Here is a 26,680-nt window from a genome sequence, read left to right on the forward strand (position 1 = left end):
GAATATACAATATAAGCTAACCAAGAACTTGCTGTAATTTAAAGGGTTAACCACATTTTAGAGAGATGCCTAGGCTTAAAATACCACTTTCACCACATATTTCAAAACAGGGTTAGACTTTTAAAGAGAAATTTCCGAGAATTGCTTTATCTGTTTATATCCCCAGTGCCAAGCACCAGGCCAGGTATGTGCATAGCTGTTGTCATTACATGGTTTTTGAATGAGTGACTAACCAAATACTTTCTTAGCATTTTAGTTAAAATTAAGAAAGATTACTTAAATGGAAATCTGAATTCTAATGTATTCTTCAGTCTGGGAAAAATTTTATGTAGCAAATCAGTGGTGAACAGCTCTCAACACTGAGGTTTTCATTTAAGAATATTCCTTTTTAAAAACGTGTATCACTAGTGATACGCTTTTATAGACTCTTGCATGTGTTCTTGAGCTATTGCTGAAACTAGGGTGAGTGATTGTGGGAACTGAGGCAAGTTCTTCTAAAACACAGCCATTCCCTACCCCTCTACCCCGTAGACGCTTGAAGTTTAACCATCAGTTATGCCTTCTGGGGGGTCTTGTTCTTCCTTGCCTAAAATATTTGTAGTGTGAATATTCACTGCAAGAGTAATTAGATTTAACATAAGTAACTAGTATGTGTAAGCTGTATTTCAACCAATGAGAAGTTGAAAGACAGTCCTGCCCTTGAGAGTGTGCAGAGTAGGCTGGGTGGGCCTGGTAGGTTCCTAATTACATTGTGAAGTTCACTCAGTGCTTCCATAGACACTCAGAGGATGCTCCCTGCCTGTTACGTAAGGACCAGCCTAGGTCCCAGCGTAAGCATTCGTGCTGTGTGCATGATCGGTTGTGTCTGACTCTTCGCATCCCCACTAACTGTAGCCCGCCAGGCTCCTCTGTCCATGGGATTTCCCAGGCAAAGATACTGGAGTGGATTGCCATTTCCTTCTCCAGGGGATTTTCCGGACCCAGGGATCAAACCCGAGTCTTTTGCATGGGCAGGCAGACTGTTTACCACTGTAGTGCCACCTGGGAAGTCCCTACCATAGTGTAACTCAACTTATTCATGTCAAGATGGGGTAAAAGCATTCACCACGTTGGGTTGCTATGGAGACTAAGGGAGATTGTGCAGAAAGTAAACAGAGTAAATGTTGACTGTTGTAATCCTAGCACCTCGTTTGTAGCTGAGAAGACTGAGGGCTGAGGAAATTGGGAGACTTCATTTATTTACGCGAAGAGAGTCTGACTCCCATCTCACCTTCTCTGACTTCAAAGTTTTATTCAGTCAGTTCAGTCGCTAAGTCATGTCCGACTCTTTGCGATCCCACGGACTGTAGCACACTAGGCTTCCCTGTCCTTCACTATCTCCTGGAGTTTGCTCAAATTCACTTCCACTGAGTTGGTGATGCCATCCAACATCTCATCCTCTGTCATCCCCTTCTCCTCCTGCCTTCATCTTTCCCAGCATCAGGGTCTTTTCCAATGAGTAGGCTCTTCTCATCGTGTGGCCAAAGTATTGGAGCTTCAGCATCAGTCCATCCAATGAATATTCAGGGTTGATTGCCTTTAGGATTGACTGGTTTGGTCTCCTTGCAGTCCAAGGGCCTCTCAAGAGTCTTCTCCAACACCACAGTTTGAAGTCAGCTTCTCAGACTTCAAATTTTTATTAGGGTAGTTTAAAAAGGGCACAGCCCAGACTCACAGATACTGGAAACGAGTTTATGGTTACCAAAGGGGAAATGTGTGGCAGGGGAAGGGATAGAATCAGGAGAGTGGGATGAGCATACACATACTACTATATATAAAACAGGTAACCAACAAAGACCTACTGTATAGCACAGGAATCTCTACTCAATATTCTGTAGTAACCTGTATGGGAAAAAAGTCTGAAAAAGAATGAATATATGCATGTGTATAACTGAATCACTTTGCTGTACACTTGAATCAAACTAACATTGTAAGTCAGCTATACGCCAATAAAATAAAAAGGACAGAGCCCATTCTTTTGGGAAGAATTGTCTTCTCTAAAATTGTGAATAACCTTTTCAATAATTTTACTCTGGGCAAGGAAAGAGCTAGGAGGTAGACACTTTTATCTATTTAAATTATGTTTAGTTTTTTCCTAATATTTTCAACTGTGTGCCATAATCCCTGCATTTATAGGTTTTTAGCATGACAATGAGGTTTGTCAAAGTTATTGAGTCATAAGTAATATGTACGTCTCATGGAATTCGTTGTAAAAATGGGACCTGTTTTGTGGTGTCATGGGGATTATATAATGATTATATTATATTATGAATGAAGTTTGGTGGAAAAAGGAGGGAAGGGTGTTTTTATCTCTTTGGCAGCTTCTCAGACTGAAAACAGCAGCTTCTTGATGTGTGCTGGCCTGGGGCATGTCTCTGGAAACCACACCCTGTAAGGGCGCTCTCACTGGAAGGTAGATGCTAGATTCTGTCCCTAAATGGAGCAATTAAGGCGGACCCATTGTTTGTGAATTGTTCCATAATGTGGTTCCCGTGATCCACAGAGGCTTCTGATGCTGTGTTCCTTGGGTTTTTGTTGTTGTTGTTGTTTGGTTTTTGCCATGACTTACATGAATATGGTTGACTGATGATGATCATATGTGTATCTTAAATCTCTTGATCTAATAGATGACCGATTAATTAGTAAGTAACTTACCTTGGAATCAACTGTGAGCCCAGCTGAAGCTCATCAGCTAGTTTTTTGTCAGCAAACATCCTTTCCCCTCTTTTAAAACAACCTCCAATGGGCACTGTGTTTTTGCACTGCGATTCACACAAAAACGTGGTCTAGAGTGCTTTGGGGATTCTAAACATCTTTTAAATGGCTACTTGAAAGGAACTGAAAAATTTAAAAGAGGCGAGTACCTGCTGAGTTGTGTTAATGGGTATTTTGCCGATAACCAATCTGATATGAAGTAGTCTTTTAGAAGTTCCCAGAATGTTTGGGATTTAAGACATCTGGATTTCATGGTCAGAACCAGAACTGAGAAGTGAAGCTGTAGAGAAACTTGGTGCTTATATATTGGTGGGCAAGCTCATCCAGCAAGAAGATTAAAATAAAGCCCCAAACAAAACAGTAAAGGGTATGAAGATCATTCTCATTGGTTTAGCAAATATATTTCATAGCAAAAGAAATGGCTTTTTTGACATTTGACAACTCAGCACTTATTGAGGATGTATTTGGTTGGTAGGTATTTTCTTCCACAACATATGCCCTTTAAAAATTTCCTATCAGGACTTCCCCTGTTGGCCCAGTGGTTAAGAATCTTCCTTCCAATGCAGGGGACGCAGGTTTGATCTCTGGTCAGGGGACTAAGATCCCACGTGCCGTGACCAAGACCAACGCAGTCAAATAAATAAATACCTAAAAAACAAAAAAACTTCCTATCAAGGGTTTCTTTGGAGGCTACAGGTGGTAGGACAGGTTTGGCTGTGGTGTTTATGCAGAGTGAGCTTTCTGCCACACTGTTCTGCCCTTAACATGCCCAGGGGGAGTAATTATAACTTCACAGGAAGCATCTCACCCGAGAACCTCAGACTTGGCCCTGTCACTTCTCAACTTCTTTCCAGCAGGCTGGCCATTCACCACGCAGGGACACACAGCTCCAAGATGCACTGGCCTTGACTGTAGTGTGTAGTCCTTTTCTTCCCCCTTTTCTTTTTGAAGGGGTCAAATATTTTCACATATCATTTATAGGCTCTAAAATAGGTATGGCAAATACATCTTTCCTTTTGAAAATTACAGGACTGAGCAATAACAGTAGAAGTGTGTGGTGTGAGATGGATCCAGGATTGAATCCTACCTAGATGAAATCTGCTATATGTTTTTGCTTATTTCAAGTGGTAATGATTTTGTTTTAACTTCTTTAGGAAAATACGGAAAGGGACAAGGAAGAGGGAAGAAAACAAGTTTTTATAGAAGAGAAGGTGTGGCCGTTTGGTGACATAGTGATTACTCCTGTTTGTGTTGACTTTTGATAGCTCATTGGGAAACAGGTGGTCTCTATTTAGTCCTATGAATCACAGCCTCGTTACATAAAATGTATCACACCTCAAATAGCTGGCTAATGAGTGTGGTTCAAAATTATTGAAAAACACAGTGAGTAATTGTTGGATTAGAACTACCAGTTTCTCTTTCAAGATTTTGTAACTGCCTTTAGCATACTGAATTCTTCAAATATAGATGGTTCACATTTTTAAAGTATGATTTCAGTTTTGTTTTTTTGGGGGAGGTGTCCAAAAAACTGCCTTGACTCTATTTTGAGGTCCTTTCTAGATCTCTGTATTTTTTTTTTTTTTAATAGTTTCCAGGATATAGAAGGTAGTCTAGAGGAGGTTTATAATGTGGTAAAGTCAGTTTTGTACTTTTAAGTAAAATATGTTACTTCTGGCAACATGGACTTTTTTCTTTGTCTGCTATGATGAAACTTTTTATCTTCATTGTACAGATGCATTGTAATAGCTAATTGTACTAACATTGGTGAATGCTCTTCCTGAATTGGGCAAGCGCTGAGGGCTGCATAACAGTAGTCATAACAGTAATCCATTTAATTCTCTGTGCAACCCTGTGACCTAGGTACTTTGTACTGCATCTGTGAGAAAACAAAGAGGTTAAGCTCCCTGGTCCAGGGTTACAAGTAGGAAGCGGTGGTGGTGGGGCTTCACAAGCTCCAGGGCTCCACCCTGGCCTTACCTGGCCACGGTAGGGGCCTCTCTGCGTGTTTCTTAAGGAGTGTGATCCAGGCAGCTGCTGTAGACGGAAAATCCCTTGTATGAATTTCTCTTTTCAGTTTAAAGCTCTTGGAAGAACTTTTTGTTTAAATTTCTTAGGAGAGGTCTTGATGTGTTTATATGGATATGTAAACTGCTAATGAAAAATTTTACTTTACAGTGTTCAGATGTTTTTCATTGTTGAGGCTGAGGTAGATAGTATATACAGTATGAGCATTTTATCATGTTCATGAAAATGTCAGGAGAAATGCTGAAGCCATTTACAGATAACTTTTCATTTTATTAACATTTAGAGTACATTTTCTCTCTCTCTCTCTCATACACACATGCACACACACACAAACATATGCACAATCGTTATGTGTTCAGACACAAGTCTCTTATTTTCAGGAACACTGAAAAAATTAATTCAACATTTTTTGTTTACTAAGTTAACTTCTTCATACCCTTAACAGTGAGGGATTATTTTTGAAGTCACACAGATGGAAGACAACTTAATTTGTTTTAGTTTAGGAATACTCTTGTGTCTGATGCAGTTGAGACATTCTCTTACTGAGCTCTTGTAAAATACTGTTGGTTTTTGGTGTCTGTTCCATGTGGATGATTCTGTAACTTTCTCGAAAGTTAAACTTTCTGAACCTCAACCTTCTTACTAGTGAAAGGGGAATGGTAAGGATTATTAAACGTCCAGATTGTATGCATTTCATAGATAATGAGAAAAATTACCTACCTGAAAGCTGGTGTCCTTTTCTTTATCATTAAAATGTAGGAGACACAAGAAATTGACCTAAACCTGATGGAATCTGACTTCTTCTGAATGTCATAAAAATTTAATTTGTGTATCTATTGCATAAGAAACACTGTGGTTACTACAGAATCAGCTCAGTTCAGTTCAGTTGCTCAGTCGTGTCCGACTCTTTGCGACCCCATGAATCTAAGCATGCCAGGCCCCCCTGTCCATCACCAACTCCTGGAGCTTACCCAAACTCATGTCCATCAAGTTGGTGATGCCATTCAGCCATCTCATCCTCTGTCGTCCCCTTCTCCTCCTGCCCTCAATCCCTCCTAGCATCAGGGTCTTTTCCAATGAGCCAACTCTTCGCATGAGGTGGCCAAAGTATTGGAATTTCAGCTTCAACATCAGTCCTTCCAATGAACACCCAGGACTGATCTCCTTTAGGATGAACTGGTTGGCTCTCCTCGCAGTCCAAGGGACTCTCAAGAGTCATCTCCAACACCACAGTTCAAAAGCATCAATTCTTTGGTGCTCAGCTTTCTTCATAGTCCAACTCTCACATCCATACATGACCACTGGAAAAACCATAGCCTTGACGAGAAGGACCTTTGTTGACAAAGTAATGTCTCTGCTTTTTAATATGCCATCTAGGTTGGTCATATATACATAAGAAAAAAATACTATAATTAGCTATAATTCTACAACTTAGAAATCATTACTGTTAATATTTTCATTCTATATTTATTTATATAATGTACACATATTTATATACACATATTTACATATGCATAGAATTATAGAAATTGGGATCATACTCTGTACTTTTTCACAAATTGCCTTATAATTAACATGTTACGTATTCTTTTTTCTGAATGTTGAGCTTTTTTTTTTAAATTTTATTTTTACTTTATTTTACTTTACAATACTGTATTGATTTTGCCATACATTGACATGAATCCGCCACGGGTATATACGAGCTCCCAATCCTGAATCCCCCTCCCACCCCATATCATCTCTCTGGATCATCTCCATGCACCAGCCCCAAGCATCCTGTATCTTGTATCGAACATAGATTGGCACTTTATTTCTTACATGATAGTATACGTGTTTCAATGCCATTCTCCCAAACCATCCCACCCTCTCCCTCTCCCTCACAGTCCAAAAGTCCGTTCTATACATCTGTGTCTCTTTTGCTATCTCGCATACAGGGTTATCATTACCATCTTTCTAAATTCCATATACATGTGTCAGTATACTGTATTGGTGTTTTTCTTTCTGGCTTACTTCACTCTGTATAATCGGCTCCAGTTTCCTCCATCTCATTAGAACTGATTCTCTTTTTAATGGCTGAGTAATACTCCATTGTGTATATGTACCATAGCTTTCTTATCCATTCATCTGCTGATGGACATCTAGGTTGTTTCCATGTCCTGGCTATTATAAACAGTGCTGCAATGAACATTGGGGTACATTTGTCTCTTTCAATTCTGGTTTCCTTGGTGTGTATGCCCAGTAGTGGGATTGCTGGGTCATAAGGCAGTTCTATTTGCAATTTTTTAAGGAATCTCCACACTGTTTTCCATAGTGGCTGTACTAGTGTGCATTCCCACCAACAGTGTAAGAGGGTTCCCTTTTTTTTCACAAATTGCCTTATAATTAATATGTTATGTATTCTTTATAAGTGATAAATATACTTTTCTGACATGAGTTTAAGTTTCATGCAGTTTTGTTTTATGTTTATATTACAGTTTATCCAATTTCTTTTTATTGGGCATTCAGAGTGTTTTTAGTTGTTGCTATTCTGCAAAATGCTGTGAAGCAGTTCTGCAGATGTCTCTGAGTTCTTGTCCTTACCTGTCCTTACCTGTCTTAGTATAAATTCCCAGATCTGCACATAGTGTGCCCCGAAGTAGCCATGTCTAAGATGTCAGATGCATTTCATACATTGCCTTTTAGAATAGTGGTGTCATTTTATATTATGCTCAGTAGTGTATAGAGCATGCCAAATTCCCATGTCCTCAAAATATAAACTTTTAAGAATCTGTTTAGTTTTGTAAATATAGTGTAAATGGAATCAGGTCTTATATCACTATTTAGATTTTGATTAAGTATCTATAAATGAGTGGGCTTCTGGAGTGGGACAGTGGTAAAGAACCCACCTGCAGAATGCAGAAAATGAAAGAAACATGGGTTCAATCCCTGGGTCGGGAAGATCCCCTGAAGTAGGAAATTGCAACCCACTCCAGTATTCTTGCCTGGAAAATTCCATAGACGGAGGAGCCTGGTGGACTATTGTCCACGGGTGGCGAAGAGTCCGACATAATTGAGCATGCGTGCACATGTGCATGTAGAAAGAGGAGTACATTCATGTTTTGACATATGGAGGGAGATGCTCTTAAATCTGCTACATACTATGATTTTGCCTTTCTGTTGTCTTTTTGGAGAAACTTACCACTCTGATAGTTGGGTTTTCTGAATATCTCTATGTATACTTTGTTAATATTCTGAATCTAACTCAGTGTTGTCTGTACAGCAGAGGTATTCTTTTGAGGGTTAATTATTGCAGTGTGTTGCTGGGTGTTATTTGAAGGTTGATGCATGTAATGAGGTTAAGCATATACCACTGTGAGCCACCCTTAGGTACTTGATTGCACAGCATCTTGGCCATTATTAACAAATAGGTGATATTTATCCAGTTTCAGATGAGCAGACTAGGGTTCATGGAGGTGATTTAACTTGCTTAAGATCACACAGCTACACGATAATGAAAGTGGGATTTGAATATGCTTTTGTATGGCTTGAGCCCTTTCTCCTTCCATTTCATCACTCACTACACTGCCTCGCGACTGGCCCATCCAGTGCTGTTGACTGTCACTCTGCTCTCTCTGTGTCTGTGGGGCGCAACCCTTTTCCCTTCTCCCTCACTGCCTTTAATCTACCTTGATTTAGGAACATAACCTACAGATAGTTTCAGTGGTGGATAATTAAGAATTTGTAGCTCTGAGGGGCTTTCCTGTGACTGACTAGAGAGAATGGACTTTGACATTGGCTTTGGTTATTCCTGAGATTTTTTTCATGTTTTTTAGCTTTGGGTAGGAGTTCCCAGGGCTTCACAGGTGGTGCTAGTGGTAAAGAACCCAGCTGCTAATGCGGGAGATATAAGAGACTGTGGGTTTGGTCCCTGGGTTAGGAAGATCCCCTGGAGGAGGGTATGGCAGCCCACTCCAGTGTTCTTGCCTGGAGAATTCCACGGACAGAGGAGCCTGGCAGGCCATAATCTGTAGGGTCACAAAGAGTCGGACACGACTGAAGCGACTTAGCACACACGCAGGAGTTCCCAGATAAATGAGATGTTACTGTGTTTTCACTAGCTGTGATCAGTACTCACTTTAAGTTTTTTGGATCTTTTTTGAAAATTCAGAAGAGTTTGTGCCTCACAGGTTAGCTGGGATAACCCATGAGACAGTTGAGGTTACTCCTGAAGGAATATACCGTTCCATTTGGATATGTTTTAATGCACTTTTAAACTCTGTGTTTCATTTCTGTGGCTGTGAGCTCCTTGCATTTTTTTTAAGGTCTCTACCCACTATCCAGGTAAGTGCATCTAACGGAGACACTCAGCAAATGTTTAATTCATGCAGCGATGTATCCCTTCTTAGAGAATGCCCTTTGTAGGAAAGGATCTGTTACTTCCTGCAGCTGAATGTGTCACCTTCTGACCCAGGCTCCCGTCCTTATTTATAGAACCAGCTTATGAGAAACTACTGTTAATGTTAGACAGAACCATTGTTTTGTCAGTTACCCATTGTTATGAGTAGTGATGGCACTCCTGGGTGTTGTGGAAAAGATACAGAAGATATACAAGGACTGGAGGTGGACTGTAAAGCTGTCAGTGGTGAGTAAGGACAGCAGGAGCTTTATAGTTCACTGAGGGCTTTAAGTGAGGAGGAGGGTATGGCAACCCATTCCAGTGTTCTTGCCTGGAGAATCCCATGGACAGAGGAGTCTCCAATCAGGCTTCAGAGATTGGGTTTCTTCCCGAAGTGGTGGTAGAGCAAGGCCTCTGCTTTTGGGTGGTGGGTCCATCTGTAGGGCCGCTGCTGTCCCAGCTGCTGGGGTGCGTCTGCCAACACCCTTGGCTGGAGTCCCAGTCCTCGGAGGTCCTTGGAGCAGCCTTCCCTGGATGGCTTCCATTTTCTTTTCTACTGTTGTCCCAATGTTTTTGAATTGATGCCTTCGAAGTGTGGTGTTGAAGAAGACTCTTGAGAGTCCCTTGGACTGCAAGGAGATCAAACCAGTCAATCCGAAAAGAAATCAACCCTGACTGTTCATTGGAAGGACTGATGCTGAGCTTCCCAGGTGGCGCTAGTGGTAAAGAACCTGCCTGCCAATGCAGGAGACATAAGAGGCCCAGGTTCGATCCCTGGGTCAGAATGATCCCCTGGGGGAGGAAATGGCAACACACTCCAGTATTCTTGCCTTGAGAATTCCATGGACAGAGGAGCCTGGCAGGCTGCAGTCCACAGGGTTGCAAAGAGTTGGACACTACTGAAGTGACTTAGCACGCGCAGACTGATGATGAAGCTCCAATGCTTTGATCACCTGATGCCAAGAGCTGACTCGGGGAAAAGACCCTGATGTTGGGAAAGATTGAAGGCAAAAGGGAAAGGGGGCAGCAGAGAATGAAATGGTTAGATAGCACTGACTCTATGAACATGAATCTGAGCAAACTCCAGGAGATAGCGAAGGACAGGGAAGCCTGGCATGCTGCATCCATGGAGTCTTGAGTCAGACATGACTTAGCAACTGAACATTCTCTCTATGGGATCCCCTTTCCTCCCAACCACTCACCCTCAAAAGACAGAGGAAGATAGAATTGGTAGACGTTTTCTCAGCAGTTTCACTAAGAACATTGTTGGTAACCATAGGCATGGTCTGCTCATATGTAAAAGCCCTAAGTGTGGTCTTGTCTGTGTAAAGTATATACCATATCCCCTCTCTCTCTTGTCTGCCAGTGTCAGGATTTAATGATTTTCTTCGTAGGATATTACAGTAAATGGCTGTTTACACAAATCAGGGACATTTCATGAGGATGTTTAAGGATAGTCTTGCCCTCCGCTATACAGCTTTGTAATGAAACTTGAAGGATTTCAGAGTGGAATTGAAATTAATGATGTGTGTGTATAGTTAAGGTTATACCTTAATTTGGTTTTATTTACCCTTAGTAGGGTAGGTTGCTTTTAGGCTTTTTAAAAATAGAAAATATGCTAGAAATAAAGCTTCTAAGTTTTGTTTATTCTGCATAAAATGATAGTATTATAAAGAACACTTGCTGTGGTTTTTTCTGTTTATATTTGTTCATACTAAAGTGGTTAACCACTCTCTTTGTAACACAGAAATGCACGTACAATTTCCTGTGTGGAACAACTTTTGATGATATCTGCACATTCTTTAAGTATGACTTTGGATGCCTATTAAATAATCTGATACTGAGTTTGACTTGTGTATTATTCCTGATTAAGAGAAAATTAATCCCCAAATCTGTCTTTCAGGCAGTAACAGAGAAGAATTTTGAAACAAAGGATTTTCGAGCCTCTCTAGAGAATGGTGTTCTGTTGTGTGAGTAAGTATTTAAAGCATTTAAAAAATAATTCAAAAGCAAAGGTGTGTGTGTGTGTCTGTGTGTGTGTGTGTGTGTGTGCACATGCATGTTATCAGCTGTCTTATCCCCTGCTGCGTGGACACTGTAGTCACTGACATGTTTTCCTGGTAACAAATGAGATTTGATCCCTGCAAATTGACACCCCCACAGTACCAGGCAGTAGGAAGGGGTTATCAGTCTCTGTATCTAAAGATAGCATTAGTGAAATATATATTATTTTAAATTAGTAAACAAGAAAGATTCTATTATTGCTTGGTGGGCCAGTAGTGGTGGGTGGTTGAGGAGAAAGCCTTATCACGTAGCACCAGCTCACTTGCTGTGAGTATTCTAATACATGGAGGTGCCTGGTTTAGAAGTTAATATGTTACTTGTTTCCTTCATCAGTACATAGTGATGATTATAGAACAAATTTAGGCTATAGCAAATTTCTTCTTTGAGCTTTAAGTGGAGTCATTACATTACCACAATCAATTTGAGTTATGGGCCAGCCGTTCATTCAATTAATATGATGTTATTAAGAATCACATCTGAAGCTTTGGTTATCCTAAGAGGCTTGTGCCGTGATTAATGGTATGGAGCCTAAAGTATATGTTTAATGTAATATTTTGTTCCCCCGTGGCGGCAGAGCACAATTTGCCAGGTGGTGACCTTTGAGAGGGAGGAGCAGGCAGGCTGTGGAATGGAAGGACGAACTCCTGGGTGAGGGTGCAGATTGCAGATGTGAGCAAATAAAGTATAAGAATGTACTTAAGTATGTACTCACATTTTTGAAAGCACTTAAGTATTCCAATCTAGACACTTATGGCATAAGTATTTATGGAATCTGTCCACAAGCGTGCACTGGGAGTGTATGTGCTCAGACTTAGATGATTTCGTTTATCCTTTTACAGGAAGGTTGTTTACAGCAAGGATCAGGAGTTACGTGGCCTAGGTTTGATTCCTTGCTTCATACTTTCAGACATTTGAGCAAGTGACAATATCTGAGCCTTATTTTCTTGTCTATAAAGTGGAGATCAGAGCATCTGATCTGCCTAATTCACAAAGTTCCCATAATATTGGGTTTGCCAAAATATTTGTTTGGGTTTTCCATAACATCTTACAGAAAATCCAAACAAACTTTTAGGCCAACCCAATACATATATCACGGTTTCTATAAACTATCAAACTTTATGTACATACAAGTTATTACTAGGTAGATGGCCATGAAGATAAAAGTCTCTCTGTCATCTGCTGTGTTGGTAGGTGTTCAGACTTCATTGTCTTAGACCAGTGTTGTGAAGTTGAACCTTATTAACTGTTGATATTCAACCATCAATGCCTTACAGAAAATGTCCATTTCATGTAATTCTACATAATAGAGAGTAGGACAGTTATATGAACAAGGGCCACAGGGAAAGCTTAAGGGAGGTTTCTTGTCCTTTTCTGATGCCACATTTAGTTGTTGTAGCCAAATAGTGTTTAATCTTGGTAGGCTATGTGGTCAGCTCAGTTGATCATTCAAAGGAAATTACTTTATCTTGGTTTGCAAATTATATATATTTTAATGTGTTCAGAAGATGGAGGGGAAAATATGGCTGTTAGACACATGTGGTCTGAAATCTTAGCTATGAGTACACTATTTAGAAGCTTGCTGCAAAAATAACTTTGATGTCAATTGTAAGCCCTGTAAGTCAGGATTGGTGTAGTTGGGTTTATGTAGGAGGCAGACCTAGGAGAAGGCAATGGCACCCCACTCCAGTACTCTTGCCTGGAAAATCGTATGGATGGAGGAGCCTGGTAGGCTGCAGTCCATGGGGTCGCTAAGAGTTGGACACGACTGAGCGACTTCACTTTCACTTTTCACTTTCATGCATTGGAGAAGGAAATGGCAGCCCACTCCAGTGTTCTTGCCTGGAGAATCCCAGGGACGGGGGAGCCTGGTGGGCTGCTGTCCATGGGGTTGCACAGAGTCAGACATGACTGAAGTGACTTAGCTTAGCAGGAGGCCGACCTATGGAGAACAGAGGTGTTTTTAGACTTAGGAGTGCACGTCTAACAACCCAAATAGGTGATCTTTTCAAAGAGGTCACTTTGTGGTTTTATAGTTCCAGTGATGAGTTATTACTCAACACTTTAAGGGATCTTCCTTTTGCGGGCATCACTTTCCAGAACTAGGTCATTAAACATACTTATAGTGACACTTGGGTGTTTTATTTAAAATGCAATTTATGTACCAGCCTGGGCTCTGATTTACTTGAGGTGATTTCCAAAAAATATATCCAATTTGAGTAGATTGTCACCAGTGAGGATATTCAAAGTTGATTTTAAAAAAAAAAAACAGCTGTTTTGATGACAGTCAGCATTGTTAGGTTAAATACATTGTTCTACCTTGATGGCCACAGCAAACATTTGGATACATGTTTAGAGGCAGATACATTGGTTTTTAAAAATGTCATTTAAATTCACAGCCTCCAGAAGCTCATTCTTTTCCTGATTGAAGTAACATCAATTTGGGGTTTTGTACATTACCAAATTAGTAGTCAATCTATTTAGGAGAAGGAAATGGCACTCCAGTATTCTTGCCTAGAAAATCCCATGGATGGTGGAACCTGGTAGGCTACAGTCCACGTGGTCGCAAAGAGTCGGACACGACTGAGCGACTTCACTCACTTCACTATTCCTTAAATGAATATTCCTAAGAGTAGTGTAAGTAAATATTTAACTGTGGTAATCAGCAATTTTAGTTTAAGATGAGATCCCAAAGTACTACATGATGTTTAAAAAAAACCCCAAAACTCTTACTGGTGAATTTCATTGTTTATAACCCTGGTTAATGAATGCATTTTAATCTAATAGATCCAGTGTAGATAAAAAGTCTAGGTAATTATATTCTGTATAAATTTATAACTAAAGAAAAGCCTAGCTGGTTGGTCTACAAAATGATTAAGCATCATTATTTGATCACGTCATCCTGAATAGTTGTAATTTCTAAGAGGAAAGTAAAACCTGCCCCTCAGAAGCCTGGTATTATAAACCTTGACTTTTAAATTAGTGGTAAATATAGCAGGGGCTTCCCAGGTGGCTCAGTGGTAAAGAATCCCCTTTCCAGTGCAGGAGATGTGGGTTCAATTCCCGGGTCAAGAAGATCCCTTGAAGATGGAAATGGCAAGTTACTTCACTATTCTTGCCTGGAGAATCCCATGGACAGAGGAGCCTGGTGGGCTATAGTCCATGGGGTTGCAAAAGAGTCGGACATGACCAAGTGACTAAACAGCAGCAACAAAATGTATTGGACTGTCTGTCTCTGCAAATATTTTACCCATCTGAGATATCAAGTTTTAGCTGAAATATGATTTAAAAAACGAATTCAGATTTTTAAAATAGTCTATAGGAAAAGGCTGACTTCTGTTTAGTTCATTGCCAGAAAAATGACCAATTCTTCTGAAATATAGGGTCTGCATATTGCCTCTTTAAAAATCTCTAGACACTATCATTAAAGAGTTCATTATCACCATTAAAGAGTTTTCTTACATTTTATCTAGCAATGTCAGCAGCCGTTTATGCTTTAGTAGTAGTTTGAACTGGCATTCTGGAATATCAAAGTCAAGAGTTGGAGGAAATGAGCTCATTATAGTTTTTTCCCGACTGGCAGTGTACTGACATTTCAGATAGTTTAAACTGGGTATAAACGCTGCACTGAGGTTTCAGACAAGATACGCATCTGAGTAATGAAGGTAGTTATGTGCATTTATTGCTTTTTAATCTGATTGGCTATTGAAGTTAGTGTCTTCTGTAAATCATTTTAGTATCATTTAATTTGATTGACTGTGGGATCCAATCAGTGGAGGGCTAAAAAATACATCCCTGGATTTTACTGTATACCTTCGGCAAGTAATCTCTCTTGGCTTTATTAAACAGTGAAATGGGAATAAAATCTAATTTGAGGGATTTTCTAATTAGCAAAAGGATTGACAGGGGTCTAAAAGGTGATTTCAGCTCCTTGTTCTAATTTTCTATGAATTTTATTCATAGTGTCCATTCATCTGTCTCCTCTCTTCAGTGTTTATTAGTGTTCGTGAAGACTCCCTTACTATATACTTAAAAATATTCACAATCCAGTCTTACTCCATGGTTCTGCAGTATTATTTCTCTTCTCTAAATGTATTTAGTTGGGGCATATCCAGCTAGTGATGTGAGTAATTTCATAGTTACTCATCTTGTGATAGCAATCTTGGAAATATTTAAATGAAAACATTCTTTATGATCCTTATGAGGTAAGAAGATGTATTTGAAGGTAATCTTACTGGGCGTGTCTCTGTTTAGTCAGTCTGTACTTCCCATCTCTGGAATTACGCCAAGTCTTTACTCCATCCCAAGTCAGCCACTCAGACATTGATGCCTTTTTGAACTCATGGCTCACATTATTGAGCAAACTCTTCTCATATTGTCGCCAGGCCTTCCTTTCCCTGATTTGCAGCTTGGAAAGAGTGGAGCAAATAAACTTTTACCTATTAGTTTGAGAAATCCTATTTCTGTTTCTATCTGCTGTGTGAATACTATCCTGTCTTCCTGAAATGATCTAGGATTTTGTTGAAGATACTTTCAGAAGAAGAAGGAAAATATGATTAAAAAATACTCCTGTGAATTTACTACGGGCTACTCAGGTGATTGTTTTAAAAATCAGACAAGAAGAGAACCTGGCCACTTCTGATTCATGTGAGAGAGCTCTTTCCTTTGTTTGAGTTGGAGACAGGCACATGTTGAGTGAAAGTGACATCAGAGGGTTCTTGGAACTTCTACGCAGGGCTGTGTATAATGCCTATCTGTAAAAGTGAGGGCTTTTATTCTTAGAGCTCTTTCTGTTTTGAATTTCCTGAGGACAGTTGCATTCATACAGCTCTCCAACTTACCAACCTGTTGACCCTGATCCATATTATAGCCATTTAAAATTTAAGTAATAAGAACTATTTTTTTCACTTAAAGTAATACAAGTTTTGAAGTTTCTATACTATTTGATTACCCAATAGTAAACAAACAAGGGCTTCCCAGTGGCACTAGTGGTAAAGAACCTGCCTGCACATGCAGGAGACATAAAGAAATGAGTTGGGAAGATCCCGTAGAGAAGGCCATGGCAACCTACTCCAGTATTCTTGTCTGGAGAATCCCATGGACAGAGGAGCCTGGCAGGCTATGGTCCATGGGGTCACCAAGAGTTGAACATGACTGAAGCAACTTAGCACCCACATACAGTAAACAGAGATGCAAGTATTGGGAATCCCTCAAGTTCATAAAGAAAATTAAATAATTTTAAACTGCCTTCTCTTCATGGTAGTGTTTTACAGTTGCCATCTGTGTGCTCTCTTTTTAAGCTTCACAGTTATTTTTTTCTATAACTTATTTCCACATATAGCAAAACATAATTTTTTAAAAAAAAGAATTAGTTTTTACAGTTGAAGGTAAACTTGGTAAATGTCAATTAAAAACTTGACTTCTGTAATGGTAGTTAATTTTTCTGTGGAAAATTCTTAAAGACATGGGAATACCAGACCACCTTACCTGCCTCCTGTGAAACCTGTAGGCAGGTCAAGAAGCAATAGTTAGAACTGGAAATGGAACAATAGACTAGTTCCAAATAGGGAAAGGAGTACGTCAAGGATGTATACTGTCACCCTGCTTATTTAACTTCTATGCAGAGTACATCATGTGAAATGCTGGGCTGGATGAAACACAAGCTAGAATCAAGATTGCTGTGAGAAATATCAATAACCTTAGGTATGCAGATGACACCACCTTTATGGCAGAAGGCGAAGAGGAACTAAAGAGCGTCTTGATGAAAGTGAAAGAGGAGAGTGAAAAAGGTGGCTTAAAACTCAGCATTCAAAAAGCTAAGATCAGGGCATCTGGTCCCATCACTTCATGTCAAATAGATGAGGAAACAATGGAGACAGTGACAGACTTTTATTTTCTTGGGCTCCAAAATCACTGCAGATGGTGACTGCAACCATAAAATTAAAGGACGCTTGCTCCTTGGAAAAGAAGCTATGACCAACCTAGACAGCATATTAAAAAGCAGAGACATTACTTTGCTGACAAAAGTCTGTCTAGTCAAAGCTATGATTTTTCCAGTAGTCATGTATGGATATGAGAGTTGGACTGTAAAGAAAGCTGAGCGCTGAAGAATTGATGCTTTTGAACTGTGGTGTTGGAGAAGACTCTTGAGAGAGCCTTGGACTTTAAAGAGATCAAACCAGTTAATCCTAAAGGAAGTCAATCCTGGATATTCATTGGAAGGACTGATGCTGAAGCTGAAACTCCATTACTTTGGCCACCTGATGCAAAGAACCAATTCATTGGAAAAGACTCTGATGCTGGGAAAGATTGAAGGCAGGACAAAAAGGGAGTGACAGAGGGCTAGAAGGTTGAATGGCATCACCAACTCAGTGGACGTGAGTTTGAGCAAGCTCCAGGAGTTGGTGAAGGACAGGGAGGCCTGGTGTGCTGCAGTCCTTGGGGTCTCAAACAGTCGGACCTGACTGAGTGATTGAACAACAAATGGTAGTTGTATTATACAGATGGACTGCAAAATTTTCAGGAGTTTTTAAAACATTGTGGCCTCAACCTTGAAGGTTGAAAGCTTTGGTCCTGTTTCATGAGCTTACATGTACCATCTACAGGGCTTTCTCACCCTAAATATAAATTACTAAGGGGAGGGCACATAACATGTCAGTGCAGGGCCTCTGAGGTGAAAAATGAGACTGCTGTTCTACTGAAAATAAGTGGGAGTAATGTATGTGCTAAATGTATGTGATATAAACAGTTTATATTCTATTTGATCAGAGAGAGGTTATTTTTGAAGTAGTTTTTTGATACATTGAAGGCTCTCAGGTAGGTAAATGGAAAACCACGTGTTGGCTAGTAAATGTTGAAAGTACAGGAATTCTGGTCTGTGCAATGAGAAGTGTTAAGAAAGGGGATTGAATATTGCAGAAAGGGCAAGTATATAATGATATCACATCAATTAAAAAGTAGAGTCATTGCCTTATATGAGAGACTTGATCTCTAAGATTTTTACGTACTGAAAATCATCAGTCAGAAAGTCAGAACTGTGGGATAAAGCAGTAGTGAAAAAGTTTAGAACATGGTTTATTGTTTAGAGAAGTGCGTGAGACTTTCATTTTATGTGTTGAAAATGTAATGGTAAACTCTATGATTTGAGAAACCCTTGTATACTGTTGGTGGGCATGGGGAAGAAGATATTCATAAAGACTCTTCATAGTGGAAAATATTAAAAAGAGCTTCAGTATCTAAAACGTGGTACATAAAACATTGGTACAACTTTTTCCATCCCTGGCAAGCAGTGCTTATAAAAGCCACAGCATTTGGAGAGATGATGCAGTGAGCCGCCGACAGGCACCGGGAAACAGTGTGACTGATCCTTCATGCCATGGGGTGGGCACAGGAGTGCCGCCTGCTGATGCCAAAGTAAATTGGCTCATATTACCAGATTCCTTTCTAGACCATTCCTGGTGGCTTCTGTGGTGGCTCAGATGGTAAAGAATCCGCTTGTAATGCGGGAGACCTGGGTTTGATCCCTGGGTTCAGAAGATCCCCTGGAGCAGGGCATGGCAACCCACTCCAGCATTCTTGCCTGAAGAATCCCCATGGACAGAGGAGCCTGGTGGGCTACAGTTCACGGAGTCACAAAGAGTCAGACACAGCTGAGCAACTAAGCACACACACACAGACAATACCAAGAGCTTGACACTGATGATTTAATCTCAAAATAGAATGTGAGGAACGATAAGCAGCATGGAGAAAGATATACATACAGACACACATCCAGGCATTTTTACAGAGGCAAACACTGGAAGGAACCTAAGTTTGACTATGAGAATCCTCTGATTGACATAAAGGGATGAGCAGAATTTGTGATGTTACTTAATATAAAACCAGTACAGGAACCCAGAGTCCTCCTTCTAGACACCTGTTGCTATCACTGTGATATTGGCAAATGTCTGTCACTCAGTGAGATCCATTAGTGCTCTGTTGAGTTTGCCAAAAATAAGAGGACTCTGCCCTCAGAACGCTCAAGCTTTGCCAGACTCACTTGAGGATGCTTCAGGCATCACAGTGAGGCTGAAAAGAAAGTCCTGTCACCCTGAAATGATGATTATCAGTTGCATTGGTACTCACTTCTTGCTGCTCCATGCACTTTGCCATCTTAGCATATATTGTTAACCATTATTTGTACTCTATCCTGACTCAGCAGTTTTCAAAATTACTACCACAGGAATTCTAGAAATTAAAGTTGCTTAATAGTTACTGGTAGTAAATTAACTTTACTACCAGTCTTTGAAAATACTAAAGTGATCATAGAATTTTGTATTGAATGCCTTTTAACTTAAAAATGTTAAATTGCATACACTTTGCCACGAATGTGTGATTACTCCTCAAGGTGGTTTTTATTTTCAAAACATTACAATTTTTGAATTTAGCTGGAGATAATTAATTAAAAATCTTGGTAAGAAATTTACTCAAGGTAGCCACTCTAAATTAATATATAACTGATAGCTTATGCTCTTGAACAGCATTTGACAATTGGGAGAGAACAATGCGGTTTAACTCATCTGGCAACAGAAGAAAATAATAAAGGGAGGTGTCCTCTTTGGAAAAAGCACAAAATCAGTTTTAGCATTTGAGTGAAACTAAAAAAAAGTTTTTCCAAGTTCATTTCTACAAAGAAGATAGAAGTTTTGAATCATTCACAGAAAGATTTCTGTGTTTGAAGTTAGACTGTGGATTTATAAAATATTTGATGATGCCAGGTCCCTTGACAAGTCCTAGGAAATGTGTTGGGACTGAGAGGACATCTTTATGTCCTCTTAGCAGCTTCACTGCTTGGTTTTCTGTCTTTAGTTGACACTTGTTTGTTGAGCACAGTCTGCCTCTAGAAGAAACCGAGGCAAATGATTAAGTGATGCGTAACACATAAAACAAGGCATTGCTCCTTAATTTGTCAAGAAATATGTAATATTTTTATCATATCTTTTAAACAAATATTTTGCATACTGATAGGAAAAGTTTGACTCATATGGGGATATATATTTAGAAAATGTAGCCAATAGAAAGGTTAGAAATATGTATGTGTGAACAACTAACCAAATACTTGAAGGTTAAGAAGTTCATTCTCATTGCATTGATATGCTCTTTGATGTCAGTCTTTCTAATACATTTGGAAAAATCTTTGGAAATAGGAAGTCACAAGATGCCTCTTGATTTTCTACCTCTGCCCAAGAGCTTCCCAATAAAAGGGAAATGAGGTTTGGCATTTGGAACTAGTTCCTGGAGTCCAAGAGACAGAGGGCATCACGTTCTAGTTCTCCTGAAAGCCTGTAATAACTGAACCAGACGCCAAGTTGAGCTCTATGTGCAGTTTTCTTGGGAGTGTCACCTATGACTTTTATATTTAAAGTCAGGCCACATTCACTGGTGGCGAGGTTTCTGAACAGAGGCAGCTTCTTCACATCTGTTCTGTAAGTCAGCTCCTTTGGAGGGGGGGGAGCGGTACATTTGGGGAGGAGGAGGAAAGGCAGTAGCTAAAACTAGAGAAAAGAGCTGAATCACGCCTTCTTGTGGGAGTGTTCTGTCTTGGGAGATAGAAAGTGAATAGGTGTTTCCTGGTTTTACCTCAAGGTGTTCTGATTTTCATCTTCTGAAAAGAGCAAATCTGTGGATGCTAGCAAAACACATGGCCATATTTATGCCATGGCTTGATGAAAGCTTGGGGAGTTGATTCTACATAGGATTAGAGGGGTGGGATAAGAGGGGTACAGGCAAATAAAGTGATCCCTTGACTGCCTGTTGTTCCTTGTGCACAGAGGTAGCTTGAAGGTTAGCATGTTATTTGGTTCCTGAATAGAGCCAGTGACCTGAAGTCAGTGTTGCCTTTAGGAATTCCACATGTATAATTAAAGAATGCTTATTATGCAAAGGGGCTTCCCTGGTGTCTCAGTCAATAAAGAATGGAGACCCAGGTTCTATCCCTGGGTCGGGAAGATCCCCTGGAAAAGGGAATGGCTACCCACTCCAGTATTCTTGCCTGGAGAATTCCATGGGCAAAGGAGCCTGGTGGGCTCCAATCCATCAGGTCACAAAGAGTCAGACATGACTGAGCAACTAACACTGGTGTGCAAAGAAGTTCTATCTGTGAAAGAGAGTAGTATCCTCTCGTATGGCATGTGTGTTTTATTTGATTGTAAGACTGTGCCCTCCCTATTCATTTAGATAGACTTAAATTTCACAGCAGTTTAAATTTCATGAAGCCTATTTTTCATCCCAGAAGAAATATCCTAGAAGTTCTTCCTTTAGTTGTAGAGGAAAATAATTGCAAACAATTCACAATCAGATTGGATGTTTGCTTTTTACCGAAACTGTATGAGAATTATCTCCATACTCTAGTGCTTAGAACTGACACTTAACATTTTAACAGTTGACAAAGTAAAACTGCATTTCCTCTAGTGACACCATATTTTAGAGGGTAGTTTGCAGGTTATCCAGAGTGGTGTTTTTCTTTGTGGTTTCGTCCATGTTTATACACATATGTGGATGCTCAGGAATGGAAGACGCCAATCCACTGGGTGTATGTTATTGCTGAGTAATAGCTCTGAAACTTGCTGAGGGAGGAGTCCATTAACTCATTATTGGGTGACATCATTTATCTGTGCTATTTTCCTTGACTTCTATTCCTTTCTTCCTTCCATTGGCTTAACTGAGAATAGGCTGTGTTATCACCCATTCTAGAAACTGTCTTAAAAAATTCTCTTGATATTACTAACACAGTAATACAAAAATGGTAAGTGACGTAAACAGGTAAATTGACTATTCTGGCCAATGTCACCAGTGACTCAAATGGGTGGAGGAGGAAGTTATGATTCTGTTCCTTTAATAAGGACAACTGATGTCAGACTTCCCTGACATTTTATAAGTTGCCCCAGCTCATATTGGTGTCTAACTTTTTATATCTCAGAAAGATTACATTTTAAGAGTCAAGTTCCTGTATGATAGTGCCAAACCAGCCATCAACAACTACTGTGGCTTTCTTGATTGACACTATGCTAGAATTGTGTTTCTGTTAAGTGATGTTTCAGTGTTAGTACTGTGCATTGCAAAAACCCACCAGTCATAGAATTCAAGAAATGCTTGCTTCGTAGGGAACAACTACAAGAATTAAATTGGAGTTGTCATTTCTTATAAACTTGCTCAATTCTTTTTAGCTTTTCAGCTAGTGATTAAAGGAAAATACTGTGACCATGAAGGGAGAAAGCCTTCCTTCCTACATGGTTTTCAGCGCACAGATAAGAAATGAGGAGTCAGAGAGGAACAGTTCTAGGAAATGCTTGTAGTCGAAGGGTGGTTCTGTCATCTATGTTAAGTTGTCTAAAGATCTCTGTGTGAAGAAAGTATGAAAACAGAAAAACAGCTTTTGTTCACCAGACTAAGTCTTCATAAGCCACTGTTTTATAATTTTGAATCCTGTCGAACAACATTCTGAAGGTCATTAAATTGAGACTTTTGTCTTTTTTTATTTTTAGCACACTCAAGTGTATATATAAATCTCTGGAATGTTGAAGGAGTGACATTCCACAAGTGTCAGATTTTTTTTTTTCTGTTGCCCATTGTGAAAGGGAGACCAGTAAATGCAGAATGTTTGATTCTTTCTCCTATATTTGCTTTCATTTTGGAGCTTTGTTACAGAATAAAGAATTTTTTTTTTTTTTTGGTGGCAGCATTATTGAATAGAAAAATCACTGTTTCAAATTATAGTTTCTTGGCAATGATTAATGATTGATTAAACAGGCTAACCATAGTAGAAAAGCACTATTATAGTACTAAATTTCTACATGGCTTGACAGTGTTATCAGGGCACTGCAACAAAAAATAGAATTCACAAAAATCTAGATTTAGAACCCAAAATTGTACTCTTAAATTTCAGGTGTCAAAGCTGAGTTCTAAAAATGTTTCAGAATCTAGAGACTCACAGATATCTTTGCAGATTCTGTAACAGCAACAGAAACCTTTTCAATGTTAGATTCTGAGGTAACTGTTATCCTATTTGGGTGCATTCTGATGCATTCAATTTTTACCCAGTCATTCTGTGGTGATAATAAAGCAATCATAGGAGAAGGCAATGGCACCCCACTCTAGCAGTCTTGCCTGGAAAATCCCATGGATGGAGGAGCCTGGTAGGCTGCAGTCCACGGGGTCACTAAGGGTCGGGCATGACTGAGAGACTTCCCTTTCACTTTTCACTTTCATGCATTGGAGAAGGAAGTGGCAACCCACTCCAGTGTTCTTGCCTGGAGAATCCCAAGGACAGAGGAGCCTAGTGGGCTGTCGTCTGTGGGGTCTCACAGAGTCGGACACGACTGAAGCGCCTTAACAGCAGCAGCAGCAGCAGCCTTGAGTGAGTTACCAGTGACTACTAGTTGGTTGTTTGCTTGAATGAATTCCATTGCACCCTTTAAATCTGGCAAAACAAACAAAAAATCCCAGACATGGTTTTTAAGCTACTTTTTATCTAGTTATTTTTTAAATTTATTTTTTAATAATAAAAATATTAATATTTTTATATTCTAGAATATTCTTTCATTAGAGACAGCATATACTCAAGAAAAATATATGTGAAATATAGCTTAACAAGATGCCTATAAACTGTAATTATCAGGCTCAGATATGAAAACACCATACAGAATTGGCAGTGATGAAAGCAAAATAATATATTTTGACTTCTTAATGTTTCATTAGTGTTTTGGAAACAGATAACAACTGAATGTGTTCATCAGTATCATAATTAGCAGTTGAAATGGAGCTCTGTATGTGAAATTCCTGTGAATTTTCCTATGTAAAAATTATACAGCAACTGTATTTTAAATAAAATATATAATTAAGAAGGCAATTATATTTTAAGATATTAGTGAATATGCCTATTTGGGGTTGAAATTTCTCCTTTATTTAGATGTCGACTGGTAGCTTCCATTTACTTTAGGCAACTTTTCCCCTCTGATTTTTAAAGTTTGTGTTTTGTATTGAGGTAGAGCCAATTAGCAATGTGACAATTTCAGGTGAACAACAAAGGGACCCAGCCTTATATGCACACATATCCATCTGTCCCAATGTTATCTGATGGCCTGGATGGAAGGGTAGTTTGGGGGGAAATGGATGCATGTGTAGCTACCTTTTAAAACATGGATAAGTTTGAAGAAAAAAATCAGTACAAATGATTAATAGAAAAAGGTATTCTTAGGTTGAAGAGAACTAAGCTGTAATTGAAGGGATTCATAAACTGTTGAAACAGAATCAAAGATTACCTTTCTTTAACAAATTTGGAGCTATTTTTAAGGACATGTCCTTCAATGCAGAAGTGTGTTTATATGCTCAGCCTGGTAGGCTGCAGTCCATGGGGTTGCGAAGAGTCGGACACGACTGAGCAACTTCACTTTCACTTTTCACTTTCATGCATTGGAGAAGGAAATGGCAACCCACTCCAGTGTTCTTGCCTGGAGAATCCCACGGACGGGGGAGCCTGGTGGGCTACCGTCTATGGGGTCACACAGAGTCAGACATGACTGAAGTGACTTAGCAGCAGAGACCTATTCGCTATTGTTGACAGTGCTGATTTTTGTTTCTTGGTGTATTTTCTTGGTTGGTTGTTTTTTCTTGGGCCTGAAGGAAATATTGGAAATGGATGAGTGACATGTATGTTTTTTGAAAATGTTGTAAAGAACATGAAACTAACATTGGCTTTCTTGTAACTGCCTATGTTGTTTCTTTATTTACTTCCAGTTTGATTAATAAGCTGAAACCTGGGGTCATTAAGAAGATCAACAGACTTTCCACACCTATAGCAGGCTTGGTAAGTAATAAATTTTCTTCAAAACTAGATTTGTCTCTGTAAAAAAAATGGGCATAAACAGATTCTCTTATCTGGAATTATCATTGAAATCACATTTGGAGTCTTTTGCTCAAGAAAAGTATTTTTCGTGATCTCCTTATAGCTTTAGTTTCTCTTCTGTTTCTGTTCTTCCTATGAAGCTTTTATTCTATTTATTTAGTTTTTTCTTTGTTTTACGTTTTGTGCCCTTGGACTTCCTATGTCCTCTTTCTTGGCCCATTTGTTCCACAGATTGCATTTGTTGAGGATCGTGTTCTTTTTAAATATCAGCTTCTGGTGGGGGAAGGGAAAAAAAAAAAATCAGCTTCCATACATTGGTTGCTAGGTGACCATAGTTTATGGAAACTGTCTAAAACTGATGCATTGTTACATTTCAGGGGCTTTGTGCTTAGGCATTGCCCTCACTTGGCACTCAGGTCTTCGAGGGTATTTGGACCTATCCGCTCTTTTGGTTTCCTACCAACATCCTGTGTGGTGTTGGGTGAGTCACCTTCTTCTGCTTCGCGTCAGTAATATTTTCCATAAGATAGCTATTCATGATTCTCTAGATTCCTTCTAGCTTTAAATTCAGAATTTTGTGTATGAATTCTCTACTGGATCAAGACCCTTGAGAGATCAATAGTAAGGTGGTCTATATCTCTGGAGATAAATAATTTGTAATGACAGATAAGGGATATTTTTCAAAATGTTAGCAATCCCAAAGAATCAAGGCTAATGATAGGAGTCTGGTTAAAAAAAATTAACTTTACAAAACACTGAAGTTTAAGACAGCTATTAACTGGAAGTAAATAATATATATGTTATCTTTGGAGTAGTCAAGTTTCTTTATAATACATTCAGGCACCTTCTGTTTGGCCGTCCATGTATTTGCAGATGTTAAAGGCATTATAGATTAAAGGTAGCAGTACTAAAATGTCTGGGTTTGCAGTTGGCTTGAGGATCTCATCAGAATTTTGATAGGAATAAGTTGATGGCAGAAAATATCTGTCTAGGAGAGAAAGAAAGAAGAGTTGTACAGTTCTTTTCTTTGGAAAAAATCACAAAATTACTATTTTCTTTTGAAATATAGGATGCAGTTGACCTTGAGCAATTCAAGGATTAGGAATGCTGACACCCCATGCAGCTGAAAATCTGCATGGAACTTTACTCTGCCAAAACTTAACTGCTAATAGCTTACTGTTGACCAGAAGCCTTACTGATAACACAAATAGTTGATTAGCAAATATTTTTTGTGTTATATGTATTATACACTATATTCTTACAATAAAGGAAGTTAGAAAAAAAATGTTAAAATCATAAGGAGGAGAAAAATACATTTACAGTTTTGTACTGTATTTATTGATACCATAAGTTTACATCATCCATTTACAAGATGGATCATCTGTCTATCAGTACGTACATCAATATTATCTCACATGATACAAACCACCATGGATAGTATACATATTACTAATGCTAGACATCAAATTCAGAAGGTAATGTGAAAAAGATATTTATTTAGGTGTAGTCATGCATTGGGTTTCCCTGGTGGCTCGGTAAAGAATCTGCCTGCAATGTAGGAGACTTGGGTTCAATCCCTGGGT

General features: G+C 39.2%; 1 protein-coding gene across 32 annotated transcripts in view; it reads left to right on the forward strand.

Annotated features, from left to right (window-relative positions):
* The window catches only part of LMO7 (LIM domain 7), a 219,173-nt gene that overhangs the window by 63,897 nt on the left and 128,596 nt on the right, over window positions 1-26,680 (forward strand). For 31 of the 32 annotated variants that reach the window (XM_069601802.1, XM_069601804.1, XM_069601826.1 and 28 more), the window contains exons 2-3: window positions 11,058-11,128; window positions 24,989-25,058. Coding sequence is in view for 30 of the 32 variants with exons in the window: in XM_069601826.1 (XP_069457927.1) it covers window positions 11,058-11,128; window positions 24,989-25,058 (141 nt within the window). In the remaining 2 variants the exon portion in view is untranslated. Of the gene's footprint in view, window positions 1-11,057; window positions 11,129-24,661; window positions 24,902-24,988; window positions 25,059-26,680 lie in introns of those variants that run through there. The other variant, XM_069601787.1, reaches the window with a different exon arrangement.

Source organism: Ovis canadensis, chromosome 10 (assembly GCF_042477335.2).
Source record: "Ovis canadensis isolate MfBH-ARS-UI-01 breed Bighorn chromosome 10, ARS-UI_OviCan_v2, whole genome shotgun sequence".
Taxonomy (NCBI): Eukaryota; Metazoa; Chordata; class Mammalia; order Artiodactyla; family Bovidae; genus Ovis; species Ovis canadensis.